A 21,673-nucleotide genomic window follows, 5' to 3' on the forward strand; every position below is an offset into this window, starting at 1 on the left:
TTTAAATTATTGTTTTTGTAAATAGGGTTAACTACACAAAGGGGAAACGTGGATTCCTTTTAAAGTCTATTGATTGATTTGTCCTGAGAGCTTTTTCAGTTCCTTTGTTTTAGTTTAACAATTTCTTCTTCTTCTCTTGATACTTAAGTCTCAGAAGTTATAGAAAATACAACTGTAAATGACCTGTATTTATTTAATTTTATTATTTGAAAATATTAATTTTAATTACATAAGTAATAGATAATCCTTATAAAAGGAATTTAAATGGTACAGAAATCCTCATACCCTCACCCAACCCCACCCTGAAGTAAATGTGAAAACATTTTGGTCTGTATTCTTTCCAGACCTGTTTCAATGTATAAACAAATATAGACATCTCTCTTTTAAAAAAGAAACATTTCATAAATATTGTACAATTTGCTTTTTTGATTTTGTAGTATATCATGGACATCTTTTCATGTCAGTACATTTGGATCTATCTTATTCCTTTTAATGGGTGCAGAGTATTCCACTGTTTGGTTGTACCATCATTTATTTCAGTAACTAGCTCAATATTGATGAACATTTAGGTTGTTTCCAATTAATTATATTGCAAACTATTCTCCAACAAACATTTTTATACTTACATTTTATAATACTTTTGCACATATTTCTTTAGGATAGGATAAATTCATAGAGGTATGAGAATGCTGGATAACAAAGAATATGTACCTTTAATATTTTGATAGAGGTTGTCAAATTGTTCTCCAAAGGTCCATCATTCTTTTTATGTTTTTGAGTAACATTTAGTTAAAAAATAATTGCTGAAGATCTGCTTAAATATGATAACTTTGCCAGGTTGTTCAGTATATCCTAGTTTTCTAAGAGATCTAAATAATTATTAATAAAGTCCCATTAATATCATTGTGATTAAACTCTTCAAAGGAATGAATGAATAAGTACTGTTTTGAATTTTTGAAAAAGAGTCACCATAGTATGCTATGGTAACTGCATGCTAAGAACATCATATAGAAGCTATTTTAAACTTAGTGGTATGCATGAGAACATCTACATGAAATTTACATCATGTACTGTTTAATCTAAAAGGCATCCTTCTTCCTCTAGTCCCCAACCTTTCCAAAGTAAAAGTTTTAGTTTAACGGAAGTGGAGAATGTATTTTGAGAGCCAGTGAGTGAAATAAAAAGTATAGTCAGATCAATTTCTGGAGTAAAAAATGTGGAATCTTATATCTCAATGAAATATCTTTCAATCAAAATTGTTCTTTTGGGGATTTGGGAAAATATAATGGGCTGTTCATTATGAAATGGTTTTATTCCCCTCATTGAGGAAAAGAAAAAGTTGACATTCAAGCATATCTAAGTCAATGGCAAGAGGAGCTTTTGAGAAAAGAAGAAAACATTAAGGATTTACCAAGAATGAATCAGGTATAGTATTTTCAAAGAAAAATTCTGGTTTACTTGTGTGTTTTTGTATAAATGAATGTGGGTGTATCCAAATCTAAAATAGCTAACATGCTATTACAAAAATAAATAATCTATGCATCATCTCTGTAAGTTTCAAATGAGTATAGAAGAGTGGGAGTAAATTTTTAAATGATTTTCTGCTGTAAACATTTAAATGCATCTAGAGTTTCATCACAGTCCTCTGCTGTGACATTTGTACCTATAGAAAAGATGTGTGTATAACATATATTTCAGTGTTTTTTATTTCCCGCTTTATTAGAAATGTTCACTTATTCAGTAAACATTTCTTAGTGCCTACTAGATGACATGCCCAATGCTAGGTAGTGGGAATAATAATTAAAATAGGTCACACCCTAGTTCCTAATCATCTTAAACCTGCTCAGACAGTATTAATGACTACTATTGACACAATTCTATTTTTTTTTTTTTTTTTTGCGATACGCGGGCCTCTCACTATTGTGGCCTCTCCCGTTGCTGTGCACAGGCTCCAGACGCGCAGGCTTCAGCGGCCATGGCTCATGGGCCCAGCCGCGCCACGGCCTGTGGGATCTTCCTGGACCGGGGCACGAACCCGTGTCCCCTGAATCAGCAGGCGGACTTTCAACCACTGCGCCACCAGGGAAGCCCTATTGATACAATTCTAAATCCATCTCTTTCTTACACACTATTCAGTCATTATATGTTCTTATATTTTTTTAATTAAAATCTGTTGGTATAGGGACTTCCCTGGCAGTCCAGTGGTTAAGACTCTGAGTTCCCAGTGCAGGGGGCACAGGTTTGATCCCTGATCGGGGAACTAAGATCCCGCATGCCACACGGCATGGCCAAAAAATAAATTTAAAAAAATTGTTAAATCTTTTGGTATAGATACTGAGGATTCCCAGAACTTTACCAAAATGAGAAATATGAAATAGCGTAGTTTTTCTCAGTGGACTAGGTAATTTGATAGTTAAATAAGTACTTTTTAAAATTAATCATGATATATTTATTCTAAATTTTTAATAAATAAACAGTATTACAGACTAAGAAAGAAAGAGAAAACTTAAAGTATGGTACAATACATTTTTATGAAGTTTATCTTTTTTATTTGCTTTTTATTTACGTATAAACTTTTCTGGTAGCATGATTGACTTATAGGACTTTTGTGTTGGAATAGTTTCTTTTTTATTTATTTATTTATTTTTGCGGTACGCGGGCCTCTCACTGTTGTGGCCTCTCCCGTTGCGGAGCACAGGCTCCGGACGCGCAGGCTCAGCGGCCATGGCTCACGGGCCCAGCTGCTCCACGTCATGTGGGATCTTCCCGGACCGGGGCATGAACCCTTGTCCCCTGACATCGGCAGGCGGACTCTCAACCACTGCGCCACCAGGGAAGCCCGGAATAGTTTCTTTTTTAATTGACAAACATTTTCTAGGAATGTCTATGGATTATCTAGAGGCAATTAGCAGACAATCCAGGTTATTTCTTTACTTGGGCCCCACCTTAGCTTTTAAAGAGAAACATGTCCAAATGGGCTCCTTAGAGCTACCTTGTACTACTAGATAGGTCCCAAAACATTCTTCCTTATATTTAAGTCATCCTAGTTGAGCTGCCTACTCTAGCCCTTTGGGGAGATCAAGGGGAACTCATTCTTAATCTGTTCATTAAGATTGGTTAATGAATGAATGATTTACATGTAAGGAAATATGGGACTTTGCCTAATTAAAAGTACCACCTAACATTGATGGAATGCTGGCAGATACTGTCCAAGAATTATTGTATATATAATATATGTATATAATTTACTGTTATTAGGCAACAGATGAGAAGTCTTAAGTGGAATTTTCTTTCATGGTTCATACCCATCTTTCTAGAATCAAGATTTATTTGTGGATTAATCATCAGTTCTTATAACTTCTGTGGTGAAGGTTATATGGTACAAATTCTAAATAGAAGACTATTCACTTCTAAGTTCTCCTGATATTTGCTAAGTCTAATATCAAATGTGATATTTCTAACTTGTGTCTTCTAGTCACAATTTATTCAGTTTTCAAAGACACTATATAACTTATTTCACGGGGACCCTGAAGAAGAGTCATTATATCAAGCCATTGCTGTTGTAACCAGCCTTTTGCTCAGGATGGAAGAAGTTGGAAGGAAACTCCATAACCCTGCGTCATCAACCAAAGGATTGTCTGGTGCAGTCTGTGCTTCTGGAGGACCCAGTGAGGGGCAAACAGAGAGCCACTTAGAGAAAGATCCCTCCTCTCTCAGGGAAGAACCTCAGTGGTCATTTGCATTTGAACAGATTCTCGCCTCTTTGTTGAATGAACCAGCATTGGTGAAGTTTTTTGAGAAACCCATAGATCTAAAAGCCAAACTAGAAAATGCAAAAACCTCTCAGTTAAGTTCTAGAACCAGGAAGTAAATCTTTTAACAGGAATTGCTTATTATAGACATTTACCAAGATTCTCATAGGCGTCAGCTTGATTTCTAGGAGTATGGATCAGGGATTTTCTTGTTACCAATGTATTTGAAGGTTAAAAAGAAGATATTTGGAAGCACAATGATTCATTCCTTTGTGGTGGTGTCTAATTTTGATATTCTCTAATACAAATATACTTTTTATATTTCACAAGGTATGCAATATCAGGGGGAGTATGCTAAATGCTAAATTTTACCACCAGAGGGCACCACCATATCACTTTTAGCAAGGAAATTACTAGTTTGTGCTGCTATTTACATATGAATTACTGATGATTTTTGAAAATGTGGTGTTATGTTTGAGTGTTAGTGATGCTGACACATCATATTGATAAATCCTACTTTCCATATTGCCTCAGTCCTATTAGAATGCTTTAGAAAAGCAGGCTCTTAGATCTGTAGCCTTAATTATCTAGAAGATTACCATATGGGAACCTCATTTTCACGTTATCTAACTGAAATAATACTAACTTTTTAAAGTTAATCTCATTCAGTCTTCTAATAATAAATGGCTTTTTAATGAATTCTATCTTCTCCCTACCTGAGCAGTTCAGAAGCTGCTAACACACTTGTAGCTCTGTTACTGATAAAAATAAAGAACTCAGAACTCTGGGCCGATACAAGGAAAAACGATTTTGGATTTGGATTTGAGCTGGTTAAAGCCAGCCAATTCAGAAGGGTTAATAAACAGTACAATTAACTGTGTACAGGTCTCTCATTAGACTGAGAAATTACTTGAAATTCCGAGCACTGCTCTTTGTGGCATTTGTCTCAGAGGAGCTTGAGACTGCTTTGGTTCTAGTTTTAGATTTTGGATTTTCACCAGTCATATTTTAAGTTCCATTAGATAGACTGAATTATTGTATTAGTCTGGCAAGTTCGTAAAGTATATAGGCATACCTCATTTTATTGTACTTCACTTTATTGCGCTTCATAGATACTACATTTTTTTGGTTTTTGGTTTTTGGGTTTTTTTTGGCTGCTGCAGCTTGCAGGATTTTAGTTGCCTGCAGGGATTGAACCCAGGCCCTCGGCAGTGAAAGTGCAGAGTCCTAACCACTGGGCTGCCAGGGAATTCCCACAGATACTACAGTTTTACTGAAAATGAAGGCTTGTGGCAACCCTGCGTTGAGCAAGTCTATCAGTGCCATTTTTCCAACAACATTTGCTCACTTTGCATCTCTGTGTCACATCTTGGTAATTCTCGCAATATTTGGAACTTTTTCATTATTATTATGTTTGTCATGGTGATCTGTGATCAGTGGTTTTTTTTTTCCTTGTGGGTTTTTTTTAATTCAAACAGAAAGTCACAAAAATTATAATCATCCTCATCAGTTCACTCAATCCCATGTAATTTTTTTTTCATCTTGATCTTTTGCTAGCATTTTTATGAATTCATCAGTTTTCCATTAGAGTTCTGAAAATGCTTATTTATTCAATTCAGCAGTATAGTCAGTTACCAGAAACCTGTACTTGTCAGTCTTTTCCATGAATTCCTTGAAGATGAAACCCTTTTATAGGAACATTTTTGCAAAAGCATCAGAGTGCACCCATTTACTGTCTGTAAATGACAAAAGAGTTAAATGATCAGTGATCTTTGATGTTACTAATAGGACTCACTGAAGGCCTAGGTGATGGTTAGCATTTTTTAGCAATAAAATGTTTAATTAAAGTATGTACATCATTATTTTAGACATAATGCTATTGCACACTTAGTAGACTATAGTGTAAACGTAAGTTTTGTACGCCCTGGGAAAACAAAAAATTCATGTGACTCGCTTTATTGCAATATTTGCTTTCATCGAAGTGATCTGGAACCAAACCTGCAACATCCAAGGTATGCCTGTACTTGTGCGTAATGATTGTTAAGATAATGTATAGAATTTTGGCATCTATCTAAAAAGTTGTAATCTATTTGATTTAGATGTGTAATTTCTATATACTTTATGCTGCTTATATTTCAGTCATTACAATGAAAGTTCATTTAGAGATAATGGGCTTTGTTAGCACTTTAAAGAAAAAAAACACACCTATCCAATCTTCTGTGCTGTTTCTGATAAGAACAATTTATTAATCAGTTGATTTAGGAAATTGTGGGGAGAAGTCATCCACTGGAGCTTCTTTCTTCACAAAAGACTTTGGTTTTAAGCCTTTTGACTTTTCAGATTTGAAACAATGAAAGGGCAGATATCCTTTAGGACAACCCAAGAAGTCTCCCTTTCTGGAAAAGAATTAGTATAGTCAGCCTTTGGCAAGAATCCAATGTGAACAAAGCCTAACACAGAGGGCTTCATCACCACAGGATATGTTATTTTCAGAGATATTCAAGAATTTTCAAGTTGACCCTTTGAAAATTTTGTAAATTGAGCTTGGCCAAACACTTACTAGTAGTGTCTTGAAAATTATTTTGTCAACTTTGTCTTCTCAAGGAAATTACCACTTAAAGAGATGGTTGGTAAATAAACATCTGTGCCTTTTCTCAGAAATTATTTGCCTGAAACATGTCCAAATTTTAGAGTTTAGTTAATAGTTTATATGTGAACTATCACACATCTGCTATTAAGCAATGATTGTTAAATTACACTACAGTAGCTCTATAAAGACACAAGGCTCTATGCTTATATACAAAGGCACTATTGCACATACTTTGTTGAACATTTTGTCAATTGTATTTACAAAAAAGATACTTTCTTAAGAACATACGTTATTAATATTTGGTGATTTTTAAACCAGAATATTGAAGATTACTTAGTATTGTATTTTAGCCTAGATTAATTAAAATTGAATACCTAAAGATTTCTGAATTGCAGAAAGATTATAAATGCAAGTTAAAAAGACGAACATTTATTTTATGAGTCTGCAGGAGACATAAGCTGAACACATAGTTTTGTAGTTGCTACCTTGTTAAGCAAATGGGTTGTTCTTAATGTTTAAAATCTTATGTAGTTGTGTCACACTGAACTAGTGCATTATACCTTATGCATTAAATTGTTAAGGTGGCTTTACTGGTCTTTATAAAAAAATGTTAAAAATCTGTTAAATAAATATGAAGAATGGCTTACTTAAAGATCTTACTATTATTTATTATGATGTACTTTTATAGATACTTAACTCAGTTATCACTTGAGGACTTCCCTCCTATATTAGTTAAGTTTCAATTGCAGAGAACAGAATTAATTCTCACTAGTTTAGGCAGGAAAAGATTTATTACCAGATATTAAGTGGCTTACAGAATTATCAAGAGGACTGACTCTAAATTGAGCTTTCAAGAACAATTTCCAAAACTATACCACAGAACCAGGCCACCAAGGGAGTTGCTAATTCTTCTGCTGTTAGGAAACTGCTGCTTCCTACTCCATGATGAAAAGCCAGCACTACAGCTGCTACTTCCAGAACCACGCTCCACCTGCTATGATTTATACCAGCAAAATGGATGCCAAGCGTCCTGCCTCTCAGCACCCGCAAGCTAGTGGCTAAATTGCAATAGAACAACCAAACATCTGAACAACCATGTTCACCAGCAGAAATGGCAGAAACTTAGCCTCCACCTTCCTTCTGCCATTTAAGTCTCACGAGTGTGCATCTCATTGGCCTGTAATATCTCCAGAATTTTAGTTGCAAGGGAATCTGGGAAATGTACTCTTAGCTTTTTAGCCCCTGCAGTACAGGAAGGCATACTAAGAGGCTGGAATGGACATCGAGCACTATATTTGCTTTCTCTTGCTGTGTAACAAATTATCACAACACACATTATCTCACCATTTCAATGCGTCAGGCCTCTGGGCTCAGCTTAGCTGGGTCCTCTGCTTAGGATCTCATAAGGCTGCAAAACCAAGGTGTCAGCCAAGCTGGTTCTCATGTAGAGGCTTAACTGGGGAAGAATCCACTTCCAAGCTCACTCAGGCTATTGACAGAAATCATTTCCATATGGTTATAGGTCTGGAGGCCCCAGCTTCTTGTAGGTGGTCTCCTGGAGGCCACCCTCAGCTCCTAGAGGCTTTACTCAGCTCCCAGCAACTGCCCTCAACTTCTTCAGGCTGCCCAACCTTGCCGTGTGGGCTGCCCTCAAATGGCCACTTACTTCATCAGTCTAGCAAGGAGAGTTTCTAAAGCAAGTCTGCTAGCAAGGTAGCGTCTTATATAATAAGAACCTAGGGGCAGGACAGGAATAATGACGCCGATGTAGAGAATGGACTTGAGGACACGGGGAGGGGGAAGGGTAAGCTGGGACGAAGTGAGAGAGTGGCATAGACACATATACACTACCAAATGTAAAACAGATAGCTAGTGGGAAGCAGCCGCATAGCACAGGGACATCAGCTCAGTGCTTTGTGACCACCTAGAGGGGTGGGATAGGGAGGGTGGGAGGGAGGGAGATGCAAAAGGGAGGAGATATGGGGATATATGTATAGGTATAGCTGATTCACTTTGTTATACAGCAGAAACTAACACACCATTGTAAAGCAATTATACTCCAATAAAGACGTTTAAAAAAATAATAATACAGTCTCACAGTAGTGACATATCCCCTTTGCCATATTCTGTTGGTTAAAGGCAAGTCACAGGTCCCATGCACTTTCAAGGGGGGAGGATTACACAGGGCATGAGCATCAGGAGGCAGGGGTTGTAGGGGGTGCGTTGTAGAGTCTGCCCACCACAAGCATCTATGTTATTCACCTCTTTTCCCACGCAGCACACCCTTCTTCCCATACTTCTACATAAGAACTAATAGCATCAGTGGTATGCTGCTGCCTGTCATAACGTAAATCTCCCTCATACCAACAAAAATGCAGTAATCTTCTCTCCTAAGGGAAAATCCAAGTTTCTGTTGGTCACTTGGATCCATCGATGGGTAATGTCCACTCCTCCTAATTCAATCTCAGTCCCATCTTGATATCCTGTAACGTGTGGACTGCAAAAAGTTAACTACTATCAACTCACCTTATATAAAATAGTAGAGGAGAAGTAGGGAAATAAATTGATTACTCTATATAATTATGTACCTAAAAGAGAAAGGCAGAAACTATGGGTAGCTACTGCAGTCCTCATTTCTGCAACTGGTCATCAGACCATAGTTGTGTTTTATTTATTTAAAGTATACAATAAATTAACTACTTTTTGGTGTACAATTCTATGAATTTTTAAGGCAGGTATGTATTCCTGTGACCATCAGCACAATTAGAATACAGAGCACAATTAGAATTCCCTCACCCCATAAAACTCCCTCATACGGTCCATCCCTTCATAGTCACCACTCTCTCCCCACCCCTAACAACCACTCATCAGTTTTCTGCCCAACATATAAAAGACCAGATGTTTGCTTTCCCAGAATCCCTGCCCCTTGTAGCCATGTGACCAAGGACTGGTTAATCAGATGCTTCTGCCTGAATTTCTCAATCTATAGCAAAGCAGGAGGGAACGTGGAGAATACATTCTGGTGGCAGTGGTGGCATCTCCACATCAACACTCTGGTTCCGAAGTAGGACTTAAGGTGCTTGTGGATGCCCAGACTTCATCCCCCCTTTTTTTGAGGGGGGAGCTTCTTAGTGCATCTTTGAGCCCCAACAGTTCAATAAAGTCTTTTTCTTCTTTTGCCAGCCAGAATCTATTTCATTGGCTATCTAAAGTAAGATTGATACATGTGACACCAGGAGCCCTGTAGCACTGAATCCCTCGAGGTCAGGTAAGCAAATTATCCTGGTAGCTGCATTCCTGGGCTTCCAATCACTGGCAGAAGGGCATTTTATCCTTAATCTCACATTATACTGCAGCTTCCATTTCTGTCATCAGAACTATACCTTTTCCGCCATCCCAAAAGCACCAAGCAGTAGATTTCCTAGCCTCTAATTCTGTTTGTCTTCCTTTGAGGGTAATGTCTTTTCTTTATGGCTGCTTTTAAGATCTTGGTGTTGCCAATGTTCTGCAGTTTCTTACGATTTATCTAGCTTTTAAAAAAGTCATGTTTGGCATTAATTATTAAATTTTGATTATCAACTATCATTCTCCAAGACCTGCATACCTTTTGCACAGGCCAAACAGGCAAGTTAAATGAGGATGTACTAGAAACCACCTCCCACCTCACATACACACACACACATCCTTCAAATCTTTGGCGGGCACTCATCTGTGTGATTTCCCCAGGGATACAGTATTAACAGATACAGTGAATTCTACCTGGCCCTTCCTACCATAAATAGCCCTTATTACACCGGTCAGGGAGAAAAAGTGGTAGGTCTGCCAGTGGCTGGGTATTGCTATTTCAAATATTCATTCATAAACTAAGAACCATATGATGTACTTGCAGATCCACTGGACCCATTGTAGATGGATTCAGGGTAAAATTATATTTCTTAACTCCATGAGCCCTGACTCCAACCAATGGATGACCGTTGTGTTCTAAACTCTCCCGCTGCCCCCAACACTGGTCCTGGATGAATGTGAACTCATAGTGTCCAAAAGACTGAGAAGTATGAGTGTTTCCAGTTGCCCAGTGCATGGCTACCCTGGTAAATGACCACAGGCCCCTCTGGCTAGAAAGATAAAGGAAATCTAGGAAGAAAATCTACAACACATGCTTATGGTATTGCTGAGTCCTTCCTCAAGGGTACCCGGCTTTCCCTTCCAGGGCCTCTGGGTGTGTGAACTGACTCATATCTGCAAATAGGTGAGACTCATATCGAGCAGGACCCTGTGGGGCTCCTGGGCACACAAAAGCCCTCCTGTGTCCCCCATTTCTTGATTACAGGAAATAGGCTTCATTCGGCCTCCATGACCTTCCCTGGGTTCCAGGGAGCAGGTTCAAACAGTTGCTAATCAGGGAAGGAAGGGGACGCGGAGACAAGGAAGGAACAGTCAAGAGAAACAATAGTGCAGCCTTGGGGCAGGGTCCTGGTTCCCCCTTGAGGGACATATATTACAATATCTTTGACCTGTTTTGCAGATACTGAAACCACCAGTAGGTGGGAGAAGTTAACTGTATGTTGCCCACACGCACGTAGACCCCAGACCAGCTGGAACCAGAAGGTTGATGATGCTGACGACCACTTACTTCACCACCAACCAATCAGAAGCATGTCCACGAGCTGATCACGCCCTCTTTGAACCATTACTATAAAACTTCTCAGTACCCCCTCCAGGTCGGGGACACACAGTTTGAGGGCATTAGCCCGCTGTGGCCCCCTTTGCCTGGCAAAGCAATAAAGCTATTCTTTTCTGCTTCACCCAAAACTCTGTCTGAGATTTAATTCAGTGTCAGGGTACAGAGGCAGGATTCGGCTTCAAGAGGCCATGAATCTCCATCATAATAACTCAAATTAGATCTTTATTCACCAGAGAGAACTGTTTCGGCTACGCGGATCAAGTAGGAATTAGTAGGTTGCTCATCTATTTCCATCTAAAGTATCTGAAGAACAATTAGCCATTACCAAATTTCTCTGCAGGTCAAAAACATTCAGATTACTTCTCTGACCATGCTTCTGTCATGTTCACCATGCTCACCCCATCTCTGGTCATTAAGTGCTGCCGCTTGTTCTTTGCTATTCTAAGATCCCATTATTCTCATTGAAATTAGCAAATTACTTTCAGTGGCAGCATCTCTCATCTCTCATCTCTCATCTCTCATCTCATCTCTCATCTCTCATCTCTGGCCTACTCAAGACTACCACTGTAGCATGTTCCAAGAGTGATAAGGCTGCTTTCATGAGTGTATTTTTCAATGTCTTGGGGAAGAGAACATCCCCTAGGTCCTATTGGGGGACATGGTTAGGACGTAGGTGAGTGGATCATATATCATAAATGTATTCCATGTTTCTATTTCCTTAAGCCTTTGGAGAACTTCCTCTACATTATACCAAGGATATCTGGCATATCAACTTCATTTACTATGGGCTAATTTTCAGCCTTGGCTTCAATCAACCAAGCAAATAGAACCACTGCCAATTGGGCAAGCTAGTAATTGAATCCAGAACCTCTGGTAAGTATTCAGATGTTGATATATTTGGTCCAATCTAAAATTACATTCCTTCCTCCAAGGTATAGTATCCTTAAAATACATTCCCACACATATTCTCCAAATTTCTGCCATTATAAGTTAGCAAAATTTTGCAATTTCCTCCTTCCAGTTCAGACTTATATTTGTATCCTTGGAGCATACTGTGTTCTAACTCTAGTTATAGGTCTGGAAGCCACGAGAGGTGGTAGGCATGGTACGTGAGGAAAATTGGCATTCCCTTGCAAGTAACCTGAGGGTGTTCAGGTAAGGCAGGACCAGCCTCATCAAACTAGGGATGCTTCTAGTGCAAAGAAGTCTCATTGGTGAAGTACTTAGAGTTATCTGAATTCACCCAAACATCCTCATTTCTATTCTAGGAGGTCTCATCTGGCCAAACAAATGCCCTTACTTTCCCAAAAGTGACACCTGGAAAGGCTGTGAGTTCAACGTATATTGCAATTCAAAAACCCATAGGATAAGACTCTAATTTTCAGCTATGTGAAGCCGCATCTGGCCTCTGTACCCCTACACTGAATTCTTGGAGATAGTTTTGGGTAAAGTAGAAAAGAATAGCTTTATTGCTTTGCCAGGCAAAGGGGGCCACAAGGGGCTAATGCCCTCAAAACTGTCTGTCCTGACCTGGAGGGGGTAATGAGAAGTTTTATAGTAATGGTTCAAAGATGACATGAGCAGCTCGTGGACATTCCTCTGATTGGTTGGTGGTCAGGTAAGTGGGAGTGAGCATCATCAACCTTCTGGTTCCAACCGGTCTGGGGTCTTTGTCAACAAGAGATAAGAGAATACAAACTTACTGTCCTCTGTTTCTTGAGCTGGGAATTTAAATCCTAAGATTGCCATTTTCTGCCATTTTCTTTTTTCAAACCTCTACAGCACAGTTAGAAGTTATCCCACTCCACAGTTCTTGAGTTCATCATTAGTGCCCAAATAATCTGTAGTAGCAGCTACTTGGACCATCAAGCCTTGCGTTCAATAGGCACTTCATTGTAGATGCCCACCAGTGATGATCTGATTGGTTTGCCGTTATGTGTCATGAACTACCAGCATCTCATCTTCTAATACTAACAGAATTATCACTGCTTTCAAATCCAATCAGGCTATCTAATCAATTCCAGTTCTGCATTTTCTTTTCTTTTTTTTTAAATAAATTTTTATTTATTTATTGGCTGTGTTGGGTCTTTGTTGCTGCACACAGGCTTTCTCTAGTTGCGGCGAGCGGGGCTACTCTTCGTTACAGTGTGTGGACTTCTCATTGTGGTGGCTTCTCTTGTTGCCGAGCACAGGCTCTAGGTGCGCGGGCTTCAGTAGTTATGGCTCGCAGGCTCTAGAGCGCATGCTCAGTAGTTGTGGCGCACGGGCCTAGTTGCTCTGCAGCATGTGGGATCTTCCTGGACCAGGGCTCGAACAATTGTCCCCTGCATTGGCAGGCAAATTCTTAACCACTGCGCCACCAGGGAAGTCCCCCCATTTTCTTGAAACACTATCGCCTCTGAGCACTCCTGGTACTACATCCTTCATTGGTCATGGTTCAGTTTCAGAGAGCAGAAGCCACTCTAGCTAGTTTAAAGAGGAAGCAATTTATTACAGGGTATCAATAGGTATAGAATTATATTTAGGAGGGCTGAAGAAACAGATGCTATGTTGAGCCTTCAAGAATGATTCTTGGGACTTCCTTGGTGGCGCAGTGGTTAAGAATCCTCCTGCCAATGCAGGGGACACGGGTTCGAGCCCTAGTCCGGTAAGATCCCCCATGCCGCGGAGCAACTAGGCCCGTGCACCACAACTACTGAGCCCCCATGCCACAACTACTGAGTCCGCGTGCCACTACTACTGAAGCCCGTGAGCCTGGAGCCTGTGCTCCACAACAAGAGAAGCCATGGCAATGAGAAGCCCGTGCACCACAACAAAGAGTAGCCCCCGCTCGCCGCAACTAGAGAAAACCCGAGTGCAGCAACAAAGACTCAACGCAGCCAAAAATAAATTAATTAATTAATTAATTTTAAAAATGATTCTCAAGGCCACATCACAAAACCAAGCCATCAAAGAGTGCTGCTATCTCTCCATACAGTCAAGAAATTTCTGGCTCCAGAGCCATGTCACTATTGCCACAATCTGGAAGCCATGACTACTGCCACCAGCTCCAGAAACATACCACATATAGTACAACCTGCACCAGCAAAATGGGTGCCACATGCACTGCCTCTTGACTCCCATGTATTTAATGACTGGACCGTGGGGCTTCTGCTAATCCTCCTGCAGAATAACTAAACATCTCAACTGCTATGCTTGGCAGCAGAAATGAAGCAAAAGCCGTGTTATACCTTCCAAATCTCATGCCTGTGCATCTGATTAGCTGCACCTAAATCATATTCAGAATCTCAGCTGCGAGGAAATCTGGGAAGTGTGTATGTGTGAGTGTGTGTGTCTTTATATACTTTCTATCAACTGCGTGACACACTAGGATGAGGGTAGAATGGAGTTGAATACAAAGCTACCATATCTACCTCATCAAAGATTTGGCATATTTGCCTTGAACCCCAATTCCAGGATCACAGGAAATCCAGAGTTCTTTCTGTGATTTTGTCTCTATTTTCTTGTGTTTCTCTGAATCATTCTCTGCTTCTAAACGCACACAGGCTTTCTGGTGCCTCTAATCAGAACCTGGCCAAAAACTCCACCCTTCTCACTATCTTCTAAAAGAAATCAAAATACAATAAGTAGTACATGATGATTTTTGTATTTTCCCTCAAGATTTGTGAGGTTATAGGAGAGAAAGTCCGTATCAAGGAACACATAGCCATCTGCCATCTCACTGCTCCTGTCTTTTTCCTCACTTACTCTTGAAGCTGATCCCTCAAGTTCCTATCCTTCCATGAGTCCACAGTCTTCGTATATGACTCTCCCTGTGGTACTCTTAATAATTTTATTTTTATTCCCATTACTCTCCTTTTTTTTTTTTTTTTTTTTTTTTTTTTTTTTTGCGGTACGCGGGCCTCTCACTGTTGTGGCCTCTCCCGTTGCGGAGCAACAGGCTCCAGACGCGCAGGCTCAGCGGCCATGGCTCACGGGCCCAGCCGCTCCGCGGTATGTGGGATCTTCCCGGACCGGGGCACAAACCCGTGTCCCCTGCATCGGCAGGCGGACTCTCAACCACTGCGCCACCAGGGAAGCCCCCCATTACTCTCCTTTAATCTTACTTTTTATGTTTCATTCAGCGAACGTTTTGGTCAGTTGGGATGTCTTCTACCATTTTTACTGTTGCTCTTGTGCCTGCGGTAATTCTTTTATAGACTATTTGTAAGTTTTTCCACTATTTTAGAGCACTTTTAAAAATTTCCAGTATCTTTTTGGAATTTGAATAGGGTGAGTCCTTAAGGTGGCTTCTAGAAAAAGAATTCATTTTGCTAACATGCTGAGTACGTTATACTCATATGTGAAGGCAGCTTAGCTTTGGAGAAATAGCATGAATTGAGGATTTTGTAAGCTATTGCCAATGGCAGCTACCAAACGTCACCACCCCCAGCAATTCGAGCAAAGCTACTGCTCCAATATGCACAGTTTTGTACACAGAGCCTCTTGGACAGCTTCCCCAAGTTGATTAGGAAATGGAGTATCCAGGAAAGTTGGGCAGACAGAAAAATGGAAATATTTCAGCTACCTCTAGGAGTGAAGCCACGAGCTTCAGTTCCTCCAGTAATTTACCTGAACTGCTTTATGCCAGATCTCCAAGGGTTTCTCTCAGAAATGTCTGGGGCTTATGCCTGCATTTTTTTTTTTTTTTTTTTTTTTTTTGCGGTACGCGGGCCTCGCACCGTTGTGGCCTTTCCTGTTGCGGAGCACAGGCTCCGGACGTGCAGGCTCAGCGGCCATGGCTCACAGGCCCAGCCGCTCCGCGGCATGTGGGATCCTCCCGGATCAGGGCACGAACCCGTGTCCCCTACATCGGCAGGCGGACTCTCAACCACTGTGCCACCAGGGAAGCCCCTATGCCTGCATTTTGAAAGGCAGATTATTATACTGAAGTTTCTTTCACAGTGCTTATTAAAATGCAACTCTATATAACATTTTACAATTTTCAGACTGACTTCATCATCTAACTATTCACTCAAACCTCACATCCAGCAAACCTAAAGAGGTTGATAGGCTAAGGACTGTCCCCATTTTAGAGATGAGGACACTTAGTCAATAGTCCAACATACTACAGAACCTGAACAAGTACTTGAGTCAAGTCTCCTGATTCTGCTGCTCTTTCCTTTCCACAACACTGCCCCTACCTCAGAAACTACTAGCCATTAATAAAATCTGATAAGTTTACAAACAAGGGATTTTTACTGTAAACTTTTCTTACCTATGGAAATTGTCATCAGTTTTCCAAAAGTGCTTGATAATTAAACAAGTTTCCATGGATCAGTTTAAGCAGGGGATATTCTCACTGTTAGCCCAAGGCAAAGCCCCTACTCCCAGGCTCATAATTTCATGACATAGTCCCGTCACTCCTGGGTGTCCATGAAAGAGCTACACACAACTAGAAGCTCAATATGAAATTTGAATTTAAATTGAAGTTGCTCCCCAGGTCCTCAGAGGACCTCAGGGGAAGGTGAGGAAATGGAACAAGTACACCCTCTCTGTCCAGCATAGACATGGGCTAGGACAAGACTCTGGCCCTTGGCAAACCTTCCTAGGTGTTGTGGGTTGAAGGAGGAGATTTCATGGCTGAATCCCGCCACTCACCCTGCTTCTCTTCAAGGCTTTCCACTGAGAAAGCACAGAACGATTAAAACAGCAAGCAAAGTGTCATTTATTAATAAAAGCTTGAATCGAGAATTTAGCATACACTAGGTAACCCCTCCTCCCCTCTTTCTCTCTTTCTGTTGTAGGTTTCTCTGGTTTAACAAATGGATTGGAAAACACAACTTAAGCTACTCCTTCTCCGAATCTGAGAAGCTAGGTCTTCAGAACAAATGTGGCCTGTGCCAATCATCCAGAGCGGGTGGACCCAATAATATGGTCACAGATGTATATCACTTTTCACTGTGATGACCGTGCTCCCTGGTACCCTAATGATTGACCTCAATCAGATTAGCAACTCTTATGCAGGAAGATCTAAGAAAGAGGTATATCAAACACCGGAATTGTAGGTGAAAAACTTTGCTCTCTGCCATGGACCAAGACTGAAGTGTGGTGAAAGGGTTAAAAATGTTCGCTTTCCTGGGCTTCCCTGGTGGCGCAGTGGTTGAGAGTCCGCCTGCCGATGCAGGGGACACGGGTTCGTGCCCCAGTCCGGGAGGATCTCACATGCCACGGAGCGGCTGGGCCCTTGAGCCATGGCCGCTGAGCCTGCGCGTCCGGAGCCTGTGCTCCGCAACGGGAGAGGCCACAACAGTGAGAGGCCCGTGTACCGCAAAAAAAAAAAAAAAAAATTCCCTTTCCCTAATATGATAGAGAGTACACTTGCCTTTCCACACATGTCTGTTGTGGAGGAGTTGATTTTGATGCTGCCTCCCTTTCAGGTTGCCATGGTAATGACAGAGTGAGGAGCAAGTGACAGCAGAAACAAATTCAGTGCCACTCAGAGATCCAATGCTCCAGGAGGAAGTGACAAGATTCCCCTCATAGCAGAAACAAGCTTGCCAGGGTTTCCAAGTGACATAGGGCCTGAGGAGGAGGTCTTTGGGCTCAATGATCTGTTATCCCAGTAGGGCTTGTGCTGCTGCCAGTGTCTCAGAATGAGAGGAGCCCTGCCTCCGGTACTGACACTCGGGCATGCATTCTCTACCCCCCAGAGTCATGTCAAACGACACCAAAAGCTATTATCATACTGCTTCCCTTAGTGCCTGCACACAGGTGCTGCCATTGGGACCCACGCTGATGACACACATCAACACCTCCCAATCTTTGTACTGACTCAGGGCAGAGTTGCCCTTCTGAGCCCCTGATGGCTCTGTCCAACATGAGATGAGTGGCGAAATCAAGTTGGCTGTGAGTACAGGACAGCAGTTAATTTCTCAGCAGTGCCCACAGCTTGGCTGGGGAGATAATGTTCATCTCTCCTCAAACCTGTCATCTGACATTTAATTGTATTATTGGCATGTGTTGGAGATGTGGCTATCTTGGGTCACCAGTCCTAGTAACTTGCTGTCATTTCTTTTAGGGAAATAACATAGTTTGACAGTTTATTGGAGATACCCTGGCCTCAGTAGAAGCAGGAAACCTGTTGTCAGAGTGCAGTGATGTGGCTACCAAACAATAAAGCTGTACCCTGGGTTATAGACACGTCCCGTTTAGCCAGAGCTCAAGGCCCTGGACGATTGCAAGGGTTGGTGGAAAAACCCTGGACTCAGCATAAGATTCGGGGGTCCAGTCTTGGCTCCTGTACTGACTTGCCGTGCAACCCTGAGCCAATCACTTCTCTTCCCATCATATTCAATTTCCTCGTTGAAAAATGGGAATAGCTCATGGAGCGTAGTAAGAGACTCAAATGAGATCATGGAAGCCAAGCTGCTCTGAAGTGCAGAAAGAGCCCAGCATGTGTGTAAAACAAGCTTACTAACATTCACAGGATAGTGAAGGACAAAGATGTACAGTCCAAGGTACTTGAAAGTATCCCTGGAGAAAAGCAAGTGTCTTAGCCCATGTCTCGCCCACAAGCCTTAGGTAAGTGTTGACAGCACTTCCCTCGGCAAGACAGCAGGCTTGGAGGCACCAGGGGAAGTCAAGAGGAGTCAAAGATGTAATTACTGAAATGACAGCATCTGTCAAAAAAGGAAAATGATTATATATATGCACACATTAGATATATATATACACACGCACCACACACACAGATGTATTATCTCATATCTGTAATGTGCCAAGTACTCTGCTAAGTGTTTTACATGTATTGTCTCATTTAATCCATACAATTACCCTGTTAAATTAGTATTATTATCATCCCTATCTTATAGATGAAGGAAAAGAGGCTTACAGACTAATTTGCTATTTTGGCCATCATCATTTAGCTAGAAAAAACCAGTATTTGAAACCCAGGTGTAGTGTGACTCCAGAGCCTGTTCCTATAACCACCGGGCACTAAATTGCTAGCCATAGAAGGTGCGTGGGCCTCCTATCCCTTGCCGGGTGCTGTCGGTCCAGGCTCAGTTTAGAGCTCAACCACTAGGGGGCGCTGCCTCCCCTGCTGTTAATGGACAGCGGTTGAATTGCTTAGGGACTTGTGGGAGCTGGTCGTTCTCTCCCAGGGGTGGAAGACTTCTGGAAGAACCCAGAGCCCGACTCCAGGTTGTTCATGGGTTCTCCCTCAACCCCTTTTCACACTTGGCCCCAAGCCCCAGATGTCCCCAATGATGGGGCTAGAAATGCCTTTGCATGACAGTTTATGTGCTTCTCTTCCGTAGGCCACAGACCAGGTGAGCAGCCTGCCCTTATGAGACTCTCAAGGGGGATGAATAGAAAGGTAGCAGGAGCCAAGTGGTTAAGAGCCAGCACTCTGTAGCTACACAGTCCCGGGTCTCCCCCAGCTGCCCCACTTCCTGACCTCTCTGAGCCCCCATTTCCTATCTGTAGGCATGAGGATAGCACCCCGACCCTGCTGGGATTTGATGAGCCTTGATCGGAATAAAGCATGTGCGGTGCCGACTCAGTTCCTGGCGCATCTCTGGAGAGCTGGGCCGCTGGTAGTTTCTCCTTCTGGGCCCAGACCCTTCAGCCAGAAGGAAGCTCACCCAGCCAGGGCCCGGTCCACACAGAGGCTGCACAGCGCTGAGGGGCGGGAACAGAAGTCCCTCATCCGCCCCTGGCCTCTGGTAGCCCTGTGCCCCAAAGAGCCCAGGCTGCGTGAGAGGCTGCCACTGCCCAGCAGGAGGCCCCCAAATATCCCTCCCTCGGTGACACCTTTCAAGGGCCCTCAGCTCTTCATGGCCCAGAATTGTTCCTAATGTCTGAGTCACTTCCCTCCAGCTGGAATTGAAACCTTTTCTTTCCTGCCCTCCCACAAATTTAATCTTTCACCAAGCCCTGTAGATTCCAACTCCTGAAAGCCCTGGGGCTCTGGAGTGAGACAGACCTGAGTACTGGTCCTGCTGCTTATCACTGGTGTAACCTGGGCAAATGCTGTAATCTCTCCAATCTTGGCTTAGCCACTGATTCATGGTGCAACCTCGAGCAGATTCCTTTACCTCTCTGGACCTCAGTTTTCTCATCTATAAAATGGGGATAATAATAGTACTTATGTCTCAGGGTTGTTGTAAGGATTAAATGAGGTAATAATGTAAAGGGCCTGGCACTTAGAAGGGGCCATGCTCCTAGTAACCTCCACGCAAACACACAAACCCAGGGACAAAAACCTAACTCTTAGTTTTCTCCTTCATAAAGGGGCATAATAACGGTGTCGCTCTCCGAGGATTGTTGCGATCATAGTACTGTAGGAGATCATGGGGGTAATGTGAGCAGTGAGTGCCTGGCAGAGGGTGTGGCTACCACTTCCTGAGGACTCGCTCTTTGCCAGGTTTTCTACCTGGGTTTGTGTGCTTGCCTGGAGGTTGCTACAGGACTTGCCAGCTGGGGAGTAAACCCAAAACATAGTAACCAACACCAGGCCCCCGATAGGTCCAATCAGTGAACTCAGGCCACCTAACAACTTTGTTCGGGAGGATTCACCACCATTTTACAGCAGGGGCCTGGGGCGGAGAGGAGACAAACTGCCCACTAGATAACCACACAGGTACAGTCTGTGGGGAGGGGAGAGAGGAGGGGGTTGGTAACAACCACTGGGGTCGGGGAGGCGACCTTCCTTGCCCAGAGAAAGGGGAGAAAATAGGCAACTCTTTTCATGAGCATGTGCAGCGTGTGTGTGTGTGTGTGTGTGTGTGTGTGTGTGTGTTATAATCAGGGACGACAGAGATGGAGGTGAGAGGGTTGAGAGCACAGAGCTGACCTTGACACCTGAGGGGAGTGGGTCTATGGAGAGAACCAACAGTGGCAGATATGGTATTTGAACCCAGGTACATCTGCCTCCAAAGCCCATGTTATTAATCACTACAATATTAATGCCTGGCACAGAGTAGGTGCTCAATAAATATTTGTTTAATGAAGGAATTTATACTGCTGCCTCTTTCTGGAAACTTTTCTCTCTCCATCTCTACCTGAGCCCATCCTTCAAGGCCCAGCTCAAATGAAGTCTCACACTCAACCGATTCGCCCTCTTTCCGTTGCTACGGGGTGGGGGAAACGGGAGGCAGCAGTGCTGGGATGAGGAAGTATGGGGCACTAGGATGGGCCAGCTAGGGTGAAGCCAGAGGAAGGACTCAGTTTTGCAAAGATTATTTTTCCCCCTGAGTTTGTGCACTGGATCTGAAGTTGCTACAAGGACTGGATACACCCATAACAAGGTAATTCACACTGGGCTCTGATTAGTCAGAACGGTGAATTCCAATCACTTAGCAACCATATCTGGGGAAGAGGATTGGAAGCCATTTCAGGGCAGGGCACTGGGAGGAAAATGAGACAAAATGGCTACCACTGACCAAGGCACATGCGCAGTACGGGGGAGGGGGGGAAGTCAGAAGAGCTCATTCTGAGTTAAGAATTACTGCTCCAAGGGTTTTAGGGTGTTTAAGCCACTGGGGATTTAAGGATTTGTAATTCTATGCTATATAATACCCTAAAACCAAGGATATTGGGATTCCAAGGATTTTAAACCTCTACTACCTATGGTACAAGGACTCGAGCAATTTCTGAGATATG

General features: G+C 42.3%; 1 protein-coding gene across 3 annotated transcripts in view; it reads left to right on the forward strand.

The window, feature by feature from the left end:
* The window catches only part of TBC1D8B (TBC1 domain family member 8B), an 84,701-nt gene extending 79,562 nt beyond the window's left edge, over positions 1-5,139 (forward strand). For all 3 annotated transcript variants that reach the window (XM_027089450.1, XM_027089452.1, XM_027089451.1), the window contains 2 exons: positions 1,328-1,425; positions 3,476-5,139. In XM_027089450.1, the coding sequence (XP_026945251.1) occupies positions 1,328-1,425; positions 3,476-3,871 (494 nt within the window). In that variant the 3' untranslated portion in view covers positions 3,872-5,139. The remainder of the gene's footprint in view (positions 1-1,327; positions 1,426-3,475) is intronic.
* The last annotated feature ends 16,534 nt before the right edge of the window (positions 5,140-21,673 follow it).

The sequence above is a fragment of the Aethalodelphis obliquidens genome, unplaced genomic scaffold (assembly GCF_003676395.1).
Source record: "Aethalodelphis obliquidens isolate GAN/ISIS:26980383/991018 unplaced genomic scaffold, ASM367639v1 scaffold66, whole genome shotgun sequence".
In the NCBI taxonomy this organism is placed as follows: Eukaryota; Metazoa; Chordata; class Mammalia; order Artiodactyla; family Delphinidae; genus Aethalodelphis; species Aethalodelphis obliquidens.